We start from the raw sequence: 12,213 nt of genomic DNA on the forward strand, positions 1-12,213 counted from the left end.
AGATAGGAAAAAAGCCCTACACCCTGACAAATGGAAATCCAACATGCTAATATTTAATACAGTCACACTTCCATCCCTAAATAAAACAAGGCAAAACGAACAGTTTGAGGATGGGTTTGTGCCAGTTGGAGGATGGGAAGACAAGGTGCAATGGCAATGCACAGCGAAGAGTTGGCTATATGAGGCAACTATGTAAATGTGGTAATCAGATCCACACTAACTGAAGCATCTTCAGTGGAAAATGATCAGGATGGTAAGAAAAAGAAATATGCTATTTTAAAACCTGAAAGAACTACTGATAGCCTAAAATAGAGAAGCCCCATGAAAAGCAGCTTTAAGTCGCTAAAGGGCTGTCACAAAGAAGTACAAGAGACTATTTTGTGTAGCTCTGAAAAACAGAACCAATTAAAGGGGGTGATTAAAAGGAGGCATATTTGCATTTAATGTAAAGAGGAACTCTGTGACTGAGTTGAGATCGACGGGCTGCTTGGGCATCACTACAGACAGCTATGCAAGTAGAGACTGAAAGATCACTTGGTGGCTATAAAAAGTTTCCAATATTGGATAAATGACTGCATTAGACCAAGGCTCTGTAATCTATAGCCCATGGCCCAAATCTGGCCTGCTGCTTGGTTTTGTGAGTAAATTTTTCTTGGAACACAGGCATGATCATTCAATTATGTATTATTTGGGTCTGCTTTTGTGCTACCACCAGGTCTGAGTAGTTGAAACAGAGACTATATGGCTCTAAAGCTGAAAATATTTACTATGGCCCTTTACAGAATAAGTGTGCCAACACCTGAATTAGATAATTAAGAAGATTCCTTCTAATTCCTCTATGAATGTTAGCTTCAGAGCGCAAGTTTTCTGAGAGCAATGACTGGCTATTTATAAGCTTTATCAGAAAGATGAGTAGACAGGGATCCTGATTCAAAAATAATCATTACTGAGTTGATCCAAAGACAATAGATTTTGAAACTTTAACTATCACTTATCTGCCTCCTTCCCATCTCCTTCAAAAAGAGTTATAGGATGCATACTGATAAAAATTCTTAACAGAGTCTAAGTTCATTTAAGTGAGTTGTGATACTCATAAATAATTAGGCATACCTTCTGTGCTATAGACCCAGGCTGTGAATTAAATGCTTAATCATAATCAAATGCTTTAGTTCTCTAAAACTCAACATTTACAGTAACAATGCAGTAAACTGGATTATGATAAGGAAAAAAGATGGCATCAAAACTCCTTTCCTTTTCAGAGTTGTATAAAGGAAACTGGGTTCACAGAAGGTTCAGATTTTTCTCCTGTTTATTATTTCGTTCACCCTGTAACTTTGGCTACATCATTTTTCTTTGCCCTACTGCGGGATGACATAAAGTCAGCTGCAAACAATTTGACACCTTCCACCCTCCCTCCCACTCATGCCCCCCCCAAGCTAAAGGCATAATGCAGAAGAAACGTTTACCAAATCTTTGTGGGGTCTCTTGGGAGACCTAGGAAATCAAACCCAGCAACTGTACTAGTTGGATTTTCTTTTAGCTTATCATGATCCACTAAGAGGTGGAAGAAGAAATACCTTTTTAGTAATAGTGAACATGTAACATATCCAATAATTATTTCATATTGTATGGTATAAAGCAGTAATGTCCAACAAAACTTTGTGATGATGGAAATGCTCTATATCTCTGTTAGCCAATAAGATAGCTACTAGCCACAAGTATATGAAATGTGGCCAGTGAGAACTAGAATTCAAAATTTAGTGAGGAACTAAAATTTTATTTAATTTTAATTAATTTAAATTTAAATAGTCATATGTGGCAGGTAGCTACTGTTTTGAATAGCACAGGTAAAAGGGATATTTTCAGAAATAATTCTTTTAAGAATTATATTAGTTAATTCATTTAGTGTCTTTAAAGACAAACTACTAGATAGAAAAGGGAAGCGGGTGATAGTGAAAGGAGAAATGGAACACTTGTGAAAATCCATGAAATTCAAATAAATACATATTTATTTCTAGGAAGGAGATGAGGTTTTTTAATTATTAAATGTTCTGCTTTTGGGGGTTTTGCTTTTTTTATTGTTTGGTTTTTGCTATAATGAACAGGGATTATTTTAACAAATATATAATAATAATAACTAGTTCTAAATTAGGTCTGTTTCATTCATGGATAGTTCTATTTACTGATCTTATTTTGGCCCTCAATTTGCTTCCATACTTCTATAATTTCTCTTTTAATACCATTCTGTTGTTTTGTCATCTCTCCTTCCAATGCCTGTGCTGCTGATTTCTTATTTTCATTATTTCTAGAGCAAAAATACCTTCATGCAATTTTATCCTTTTTCTTGGATTATATCTGCTTTCATTTGGAGTTTATCCTTCTTTTGTATGAAACTTCAATTCTTTTTCTATAGTAATATGTTGGCGCAGCTGACATTTCTTTCATTTTGTCGTGACTAATATGAGTAGCTCTTGTACAGTACAAGGGAATTTTCCTTGATATACAGGTATCCCCTGGTTTCAAAAGTTCATATTAGCCCATGTTGCTTTTATGAAAGACCAACACTAGTAGCTCTTCTTGCTAACTGTAAGAAATATGAAGAGGATTTTTGCTTTTACAAAAAAAAGCAAAAAGCACAAATAGTGTTCAACATTTGTTTTGTGGCAAACTGTAGAGGCAGCGCACGCTCTGAGTGGTGAGAGGGGCCCCGCCAAGCTCCTGCCCCAGAACCACACTCAGCATCTCAGCATCAAGCCGCCATAGCTTTGAACTATGTCTGTGAGCATCTCTGCTTTATCCTGATTTATTTTGTGTATCTGTTAGCAAGATGTGTCTTAGGGTGTCAGAAAAGCCTAAGAGAGGTTATTTTTGGGTCTGGGAACATTAAAAAAAGTTTTGTGGTATAAATTAGTGGCAATTGCTTCTTTGCTTTATGCCATTTGGCTTTCGGATGAGAATGCTCTACTTTTGGATAGCGGGGTGACTTGTATTTTACCTTGTGTAGCACCTGTTTGTCCCCTCTGAACTAGAGTTTCAACGCCTGAATATTATACCTGGGGGAGAGAGGGAGTGCCCCTAAAGCTCAATATAGCTTTGTTGGGTTATTTGGGTTCCTTGCTGTTGTGAGATTTTGTCATGTCCTATACAAAGATACACTCCACTGAGGAATGGATTTAGTCACATGGATCTGTGCCCTAAACTTATCCCAAAGCCCTGAAAACAGCAAGCTCTAGCAATTTTTCTTGCTTCTGTTGAAATTCTGAAAACTGTGTGATGGTAGGCAGGTGTACTGTTTAATGTTGTCCAACAGTGCTTACTCATTCTCTCAGGCTGATTCTCTCCAGATTGGGATTATTTGGTAAAAAGTTCAGAATTTGGTTAAATCTGTCTTTTCTAAATGGCCTTTAAAAAGTGGAAATGGCACCAGAATTTTTCTTTCTTTAACTTCCACTTTTTCTTTTTTTTTAAAAGAAATGTTGATACTGGTTTTATTCATAATTGCCAAATGCTGGAAATAACCCAAATGTCCTTCAAAGTTGCATGGATAAACAAACGGTCATACTGCCATACAATGGAATATCGCTTAGCAATTAAAAGGAAAAAATTATTGATAAAGACAGTAATATGGATGAATCTCAAATGCATTATGCTGAGTGAAAGTCAATCTCCACTTTTTGAAATTTATGGCATGAAGTTGCACATAATCTTTTTTGAGCAGTTGCTGCTTGGGTTTGTTTCATTAGAAACAAGCATTCTGTGAACCAGTTTCGTTTCACATCTTTACTTGGGAGGCTCAGTCTATGTTCTTAAATAAAAGCCTTAGCTGAATATATAATAAATATTAAAACTCTGGTAGCGGTGATTGAAAATCAAGAGAGATGGCTAAAATATTAAATAAATAATTGTCAAGTAAATCTCAGACCATCGGTAATGTTTATAATAAAATGATTAGCTTTTCTGTGGAGCCGTATACAGGAATTTCACACCAAAAGAAGCACCTTTTTTTTTTTTAGTGTTAATAGGCTTTTATATTTAAGATTTCATGAACTGAGTGCCCATCGACTCCTTAAAGCCTTTGTCATTTCAATACTTAAATTAAAAATAATCTCTGAATGCCTTCAGATAGGGCATATACCCTTCTTTCCTTTTTTTTTTTTTTTTAACATATACTGTATTACTTGTTTCAGAGGTACAGGTCTGTGATTCATCAGTCTTACACAGTTCACAGTGCTCACTATAGCACATACCCTCCCCAATGTAGAAGCACCAATATTTTAACTTATATGTAAATTCCATTTTAACGTTACTTTAGACTACCTGTTTTCTTAATTGACGATCATTTAAACTATATTTTTATACTCACAGGCCAAGGCTGTAGATCATTCAGTCCCTTTTCTAATTTCTCAACATCTGGAAACTTTGTGGCTCCATCAGCATCTGCCATAAGGATCTTTTCTCCTCGAGAACTGAATATACCCTGTATTTAAATATTTCAATTAAAAGAAAGTTGCTTAAAGTTAAGGTTAAATTCAATGACATGTCAGTTTGTTTTGCTTTACTTAAAATAGCTAATATTAGATAGTCTAATATCTAATATTAGGTGTGAAATGGCAGGAGGCCGAAGTTCCCTGAAAACACATTACATTGATAAGATCCTTCCAAATATATCTAATGCCTATTTAATGGTTTTAAAAACTTTGTGAGATCATACCACTAATACCTTAAAAAATATGGTAAGAAAATAGATTTGGACAAAAAAAAGATATCCTACATCAATAAAAACAAAAAAAGTAAAATAGCTATCATATACATTATATATGTATTGTATATGTATCCGGGTTATTTTAGGGCAGCATATGAAGAGCATATTTATGGGTGGATTGAACAAATGTAATATATATAAACTTGCTGTGAAACACATGCTAAGATGACAGGTCTTTAGTATTCTTTATTATGGAATCTAAAGTTTTTTTTTTTTAAGGATTTTATTTATTTGAGAGAGAGAGAGAGCAAGCATGAGTAGGGGGGAGGGGCAGAGGGAGAAACAGACTCCCCGCTGATCAGGGAGCCAGACATGGGGCTTGATCCCAGGACCATAAGATCATGACCTGAGCTGAAGGCAGACGCTTAACCAACCTTATTCCAGGTGCCCCTGGAATCTAAATTAGTTTAAATTAATTACTGAATAAAGAAATATGCAGTATCACTAAATTTTGGGAAATGTGGATATATCCAAATACTATTTTATGTTATTTGAGGGATCTGACACTTAGCAAAATTATGCCTCTCAATATTGAATTGATTGGTCTTTTGTGCAAAATATGGCTGAGTGTATATTTCACATGGAAATAAACTATACATCAACTCTTAATTCATGGTCCATTTGAGTGAATTCATTGTTTCTTAAGTATAAATATATGTATGGTTTGATCCAGGAGAATATAGCCTGTGATATCACTTAACAGTATGAATAAAGATAAGATAAATAGAAATGTAGACAAAATTTTGATCATTTATTTTACAGGATAAACCCACTAACTAGTTTCTATAATTTAAAAAAAATCATATCCATTAGAATACAGGTGAAAAAGCAGAATAAAGGGCACCTGAGTGGCTCAGATGGTTGAGCATCTGCCTTTGGCTCAGGTCATGATCCCAGGGTCCTGGGATCGAGTCCTGCATGGGGCTCCCTGCTCCTTGGCAGCCTGCCTCTCCCTCTGCCTCTCTCTCTCTCATGAATAAATAAATAAAATCTTTAAAAAAAAAAGCAGAATAAAAATATTTAACATCTAGCAAAAAGCCAAAGGACCGAAAAAGAACCAAAGGATTATTTCAAAGATAGACGTTAAGAGTGAACTGGAGGTGATTATTTAGCATCATGGAAAAATGCCTTTGGCTTTCAATCTTGTTTAAGCCACTTTATTATTTTTAAAGGAGGTTCTTTAATGACTGCTACTCTCCATTGTACCAACGATGGCCTTCACTTCACTGCCCAACTTGTTGAAAAAGCAGCCTATGTTGGCGCCTCCCATTCTTTTCCATTCAATCCCACCCTATCCCCTCTCACTGCTCCGACGGCTCATCCTTACGTGCTTCGTTTCCCCGAGGCTTGGTTTCCAGTTGTCCTTTTTCTCTATACCTTCTTCCTTGTCACCTTAACAGGTTCAGCTATCATCTGATGCATGTGAAGTACTCACTCACACTCCACCACGCTATTCTGGACACCACTACTTGGTATCTCAAACTTAGTATGGCTCAAACTCAAAGATACTGTCTTTTAAACCAGCTCCTCTGCCAGTGTTTCATTCCTCCTATAAATGACATCCTCCCCCTCTCAGTCACCCAAGGCCAAAAGTTAAATTATTCCTCTTCCCGATCACCTGATACAATTCTACCTCATTTTTAACCCCCCCCATTTGTCCTCTCCTCTTCGGCTGCTGTGTCACCATCATGATCCAGGTGACGATTCCTTGCACCTTGCTTACACTACGGTGCTGGCCACTGTCACTCTGTCTGAGGTCAGAGTCAGAACGTCCCTAGCCTAAAAGTTCAGGGTCTGAACCCATCTCCCCCTCTGACCTCATCCCTATAAAGTCAACCCACAGGCACCACTAGCAGCTCCTTACTGTGACACTTTCTTTCATACCTTTGGTCATGTCCCTCTTCTGCAAGCTCCCTGCCCCAACTTGTGCCTGGGTAATTCCTAGTCCTCCTTGAAGATTCAGTGCAGAATTTACCTCCTCTGGGAAGTCTTTGCTGATGCTCCCCCAGATGGCAGGCAAAGCAAGAATTTTGCATATACTTCTATTACAGTGTTTACAACACTACTAAACGATATCCTTAAGGATACGATGGTTTTTTTTATTTTTTTTTTATTTTAGAGAGAGCATGCACACTCAAGTGGGGATAGGGGCAGAGGGAGCGGCAATCTTCAAACAGACTCCCCACTGAGTGCAGAGCCCCCATGCGGGGCTTGACATGGGTCTCAATCCCAGACCCATGAGATCACAACCTGAGCCCAAACCAAGAGTTGAGCACTCAACCGCCTGAGCCACCCAGGTGCCCCTGGTTGACCTGCATCTCAGTATCTCTAATGAGGTACTAAGCATGTAGTAGGCACTCCAATGTTGGCTGAATAAATAAGTGGATGGACAGATTTAAAGGCCACCGTGATATCGCATCCCCCCATTTTCTTTTTTCTTTTTGCATACCCTATGACCCAGTCAGAGCAAACTCCCTGCTCCCAGTACATATTCTGAGAGTTCTGACTTCTGTCTTTTCTTACTTGCTGACTGGCATGCTCTTCTCTCAACTTTTCCCACACACTATCAGAGAGGTTAAGAGCGTGGATTTCAGGGTACTAACCCAATAAATCTTCATTCTACCTATTAGTAACTATGTGACCTTGAGTAAGTTACTTTACCTACCTATTCGTCACTTCCCTCATCTACCTAATTGAAATAATAGGACCTAACTCATGAGACAACATGAGGAGGATTAAATGTGGTAATTATGCTGAAGTGGTTAATTTATTCAAAATAACCAATCAAGTGGAATAACCAAGTGGAAGCCAGCGTTCATCACTGTGGGAGGCTTGGCTTTGGTGACATCTCCTTGTCAAGTCTACTTGACACGTGCCGAAAATTGCGAGTTACCTACTCAATATCTATTCTTTCCTTCTTTTTTACTAATGGATCTCTGATTAGGTCAGGAATGAATATGTTAAAAGAAACATTTCTCAGCTTTCCTTGTGACACTGTTCTGGCCAATGAGAATTAAGTAAGTCATTGGGTGCAGCTTCTGGGAAAGCTTCCTAAAAGGGGGCAAACCAGCCAGCATATATCTTCTGCGTTGCCTTTCTCCTTCCTGTCTGGAATGTGGGTGTAATGGCTAGTGCTCTAGGAGTCACCTTGTGTGCCTGAGGAAGAGGGAGTGCAAACTTCGGAGGCAGAGTTTCTGATGACACCATGTTCAACAAGGCCTGGACTGCCTATACTTAGACTTCTCTTTGTGGGGGTGCAAAATAACAAAACCTCTAAAATCATTTAAGGCACTCTTTATATTTTCTTTCTATTTTGACTTGTGGTCTTTCTTCAGAGTATCTTTTTTTTTTTTTAAGATTTTATTTATTTTTTTGAGAGACAGAGAGTGAGAGGGAGAGAACACAAGTGGGGTGAGGGGCAGAAGGAGAAGCAGGCTTCCCGCTGAGCAGGGAGCCCGATGTGGGGCTTGATCCTGGGACTCCAGGATCATGACCTGAGGGAAAGGCAGACACTTAACCGACTGAGCCACCCAGGTGCCCCATCTTCAGAGTATCTTGACTCTGAAAGTAACCTATTCCTTTTGGAATGTCTATAGCACTTCATGTGTACCTCTCATAAGTACAATCATCTTTTCTAGCAGACTGCAAATTTCATCAGGATAGACCCACATCAGATTTTATAAACTGAAAAAAATCATTTAAACTTACTATCCAGTAATTATAGCAAAGACACACAGAGGCACATGGTAACATTTTAAACTTTGATTACGATAAGCGCAGTCTCCTGAATTACCCAGTATGTTATAGATATGGCATGATTTTTAAGATATGATCACATTATATATACAAAATTATATGAAGTTCTTACTAAAACTAATTTACCACTATCTTGAAATGGTGGTATTCAACTAGCTAGCTGTAAAATGCAAATGTACCATAGTCCGCAAAAGAAGTCATTAAAAACATGTTTATATTTTAAATACAAATGTTGAAACTATGTATTACCATCCTAATAGCTCCACCTTTCCCACGATTCTTCACCAGCGTTATCACTCGTACCTTGTCACTTCCGTAGTTCTGGCAATATTTAAAAGCTACCTGTCAAATTATATAAAAGTCAGAATAATATTAACTTGGATTCCAAGACAGTGACATAAGCTGCATTTCTGAGTTTGGCTTAAATACTGCTATTCCAGTTGCTTTCTTCTTGTGACTAGATTATACTCGCGGTACATGTTAGTGGCCCAGAGTTGTTGAATTCCTAGTGCCAAGAACCAGTAATGACCCACTAGGTTGAAGTCACAATTTGCTTTCCTGCAGAGGTACCACCAGAACAGGCAGCAGCTCTTTCTTATTCTGACTCCTTTATTTACGCTAATGAGCTGCTAGAGAAAATACAATCGATGCACTGTTCGACTGGTACACACTTGTGATTGCCACCCCCTCTTACTGCTTAACGACTTCTTTACTTGTCAGCAACTGATCTTACCCCCCGGAGTTGTTGTTCATATCCTGGACCATGTTCCCCAAAATCTTTTCACTCAACTGCCATTACTGTTTTGTTTGTTTTTAAGATTATTTATTTATTTATTTTTAAGATTTTATTTATTTGACAGAGAGAGACATAGGAAGAGAGGGATCACAAGCAGGGGTAGTGGGAGAGGGAGAAGCAGGCCTCCTGCTGAGCAGGGAGCCCGATGTGGGTCTCAATCCCAGGACCCTGGGATCACGACCTGAGCCGAAGGCAGATGCTCAACGACTGAGCCACCCAGGTGCCCCTAAGATTATTTATTTTGAGAGAGAGTGTGCGTGTGAGTGGGGGGAGGGGAAAGGAAGAGGGGACGCAAACTCCCCACTGAGTGTGTATCCCGATGTGGGGCTTGATCTCACAACCCTGAGATCATGATCTGAGCTGAAACCAAGAGTTGAACGCTTAACCCACAGAGCCACCCAGGTGCTCTTGCCATTACTTTTTTGATTTATAATCAAAGCCATGAAACGCTGATCTGTATTTGCTGTGTATGTCTTTTCATCACTCGGTTAGTCATCAATCCACTGTAGTATGGTCAACACCCTTTGCTTTTCCACACTGCTTTTCTATCTTAACTCTCTTCATCAACAGCACCCTCTTTCTCTCTTTTTTATTTTCTATTTTATTTTATTTTTTATATAGGCTCCATGCCCAGTGTAGAGCCCAATGCGGGGCTTGAACTCATGTCCCTGAGACCAAGACCTGAGCTGAGATCAAGAGTTAGATGCTTAACCAACTGAGCCATCCAGGCGCCCCCCACCCCCCTTTTAAGTAGGGCTCCATGACCAATATGGGCCTTGAACTCACAATTCCAAGATCAAGGGTCACATGCTCTACTGATTGAGCCAGCCAGGCACCCTAATACTCTCTCCTTTGACCCTCATTTCCATAGGGAGTGTGAAGTTATTCTCACTCCTGGCAGACCAGCTTTTATTTTTTCTAGCAGCTCAGTAGCTATAGGTCTAAGAATGCAGGACTGTGAGGGGACCATACTCTTAAGACACTTGTTACATCCCATGGGTAAATCTAGATGGAGGTATGACAAAGGACATATCTGATACCCAGTGCCAGATACGAAGGCATCTTTCTATTTGCATGACTGCTTTAGAAATTGTAAGGCAAGGTGGAGCATAAAGAAAATTGTGCTTAGGAAAAAGGAACCATATATTGGTAGGCAAAGAAGGCTCCCAGTGGCCATGGTGAATTGTGCATGTTTTCTCCCGACTTGGTGATCTTCAGAGCTTCCCTGGTCTTATGGAGTGGTGGAACAGCAGGTATATTTTCCAGCTTTCCATAGGTGAAATCCCTCTGCCTTTCTGACTATCCATGCTGTAACAATAGTGTGCTGGCACTGCTCTGGCATTCTCTGAGGAGTGGAAATAAGACTTTACATCTGCTAAAGTACTCTATTTTTTCTACCTACTGGCAATCCTAAAAGCAAGTTCATTTACCTTTGAGGTCTGGTCTTTGCTGCCATCATCAACCACTATCACCTCATAAGTGAATGTAGGATCTTGCTTCTGCAAGAAACAAAAATGAAATACCACAATTTGGCATAAATATCATCAAGAATTCTGATAAAACTGCAAGGAGTTTAAATAACAATTGTTTTAGTGTGATACGTATAAACATGAATATGAATAAGTGTACAAACCACATAAAATAAAAAGGCCAAGAACCAAAAGGAGGAAAGATGCTGGGCAGGAGCAGAAGGCAAACACCAACTGAACATCCATGAGTGTGTCGTCACCTCCCCCCCAACCCCCCACCAAATCGGTGGGAGCAGCCAGGTGCTTGCGGTGCTAAGCACTTCTTCTGAGAGACGCTACAAACGTGTATGAGAAAAAAGTCCGTGAGGTTGGAGGTTAGAACATGTACCTGGCTACAGTATTTCTTAGCCTTATGACCTTCTGGCCTGTTTTCTCATCCATGTGGTTCTTGTGAACACACGTCATAGAAGAGATAGAAGCCTCATATATAATAAAGGCTCCATTCCCTCCCTCTTTTTTCTTTTTTAAAGATTTTATTTTTAAGTAATCTCTACATCCAACATGGGGCTTGAACTCAGAAATCCAAGATTAAGAGTCATATGCTCCACTGACTGAGCCAGCCTGGTGCCCCTTTCTCTCTCTTTTCTTTAAACTTAAGTTTTGAATGTGTCCCCCTCTCTTTTAATGAATCTTCTATCTTCCTTTTACATGTAAAACTTAAAATCAAAGTAAATCAAAACAAGGAATTTTCTAAAAAAAAAAAGAACCAGCTGCAAAGCTCATTTGTTTCCTTAAACTCTCCAAGGAGATTCCAACAAAGGCTGAATAGATACAAAACAAGGACACATACTACTTTTCTTCTCATGCGGGGAAAGAGAAAATAAATGAGGGGAACTCCACTGAATAATAAAAAAAAACAACAATCATTTCACTCTCCTTTTAAGTATTTTTCAAATGTCTTTTTAAAAAGTCACAAAAGTAAAAACAGCATCGTGTGGCCACACAAAGTCTGCAGACATATTCCATTTTAAATATATCACCAGGCAAGAAGATAAAAAGTGGGCGGGAGGGTCCATAAGAAATTTCAGCTTTCTGTTTGTTCTGGGTTCACCCACCTGCTTCTGGAGCCAGGGAGCCACGTGCTGGGCTTGCTTGCTAACACCTGACAGCAGGCAGCAAGCTGAGCACTGGAGGCCCGGTGACCTTGATGACCCAGGCTTGGCTGGCACTGCCTCTCAGAGAGGATCTAGCCTGCAATCTACAAGTTGGTGCTCTAGTCTAGTTTTAATTAGAGACATCATATTGAAAGAGAAAACATGATACCTGTCTCTCCTCTAGATAGCCCAGAGCTTCATCCATCATTACAGGCACTTAAAGAAAAAAAAATATGTATGAAAAATTGCTTTTGAAAACAATTTGCCAAGCCCCCA

General features: G+C 39.0%; 1 protein-coding gene across 1 annotated transcript in view; it reads right to left on the reverse strand.

Annotated features, from left to right (window-relative positions):
* ALG5 (ALG5 dolichyl-phosphate beta-glucosyltransferase) overlaps nt 1–12,213 on the reverse strand; it is a 45,726-nt gene that overhangs the window by 29,094 nt on the left and 4,419 nt on the right. Inside the window, exons 3-6 of the mRNA XM_028107199.2 lie at nt 12,107–12,153; nt 10,745–10,813; nt 8,768–8,860; nt 4,364–4,477 (exon numbers count right to left, since the gene is read on the reverse strand). Of these exons, the coding sequence (XP_027963000.1) occupies nt 4,364–4,477; nt 8,768–8,860; nt 10,745–10,813; nt 12,107–12,153 (323 nt within the window). The remainder of the gene's footprint in view (nt 1–4,363; nt 4,478–8,767; nt 8,861–10,744; nt 10,814–12,106; nt 12,154–12,213) is intronic.

This window comes from Eumetopias jubatus, unplaced genomic scaffold (genome assembly GCF_037043125.1).
Source record: "Eumetopias jubatus isolate StellerSeaLion01/CBP00866 unplaced genomic scaffold, mEumJub1_p1.0 scaffold_3, whole genome shotgun sequence".
Taxonomy (NCBI): domain Eukaryota; kingdom Metazoa; phylum Chordata; class Mammalia; order Carnivora; family Otariidae; genus Eumetopias; species Eumetopias jubatus.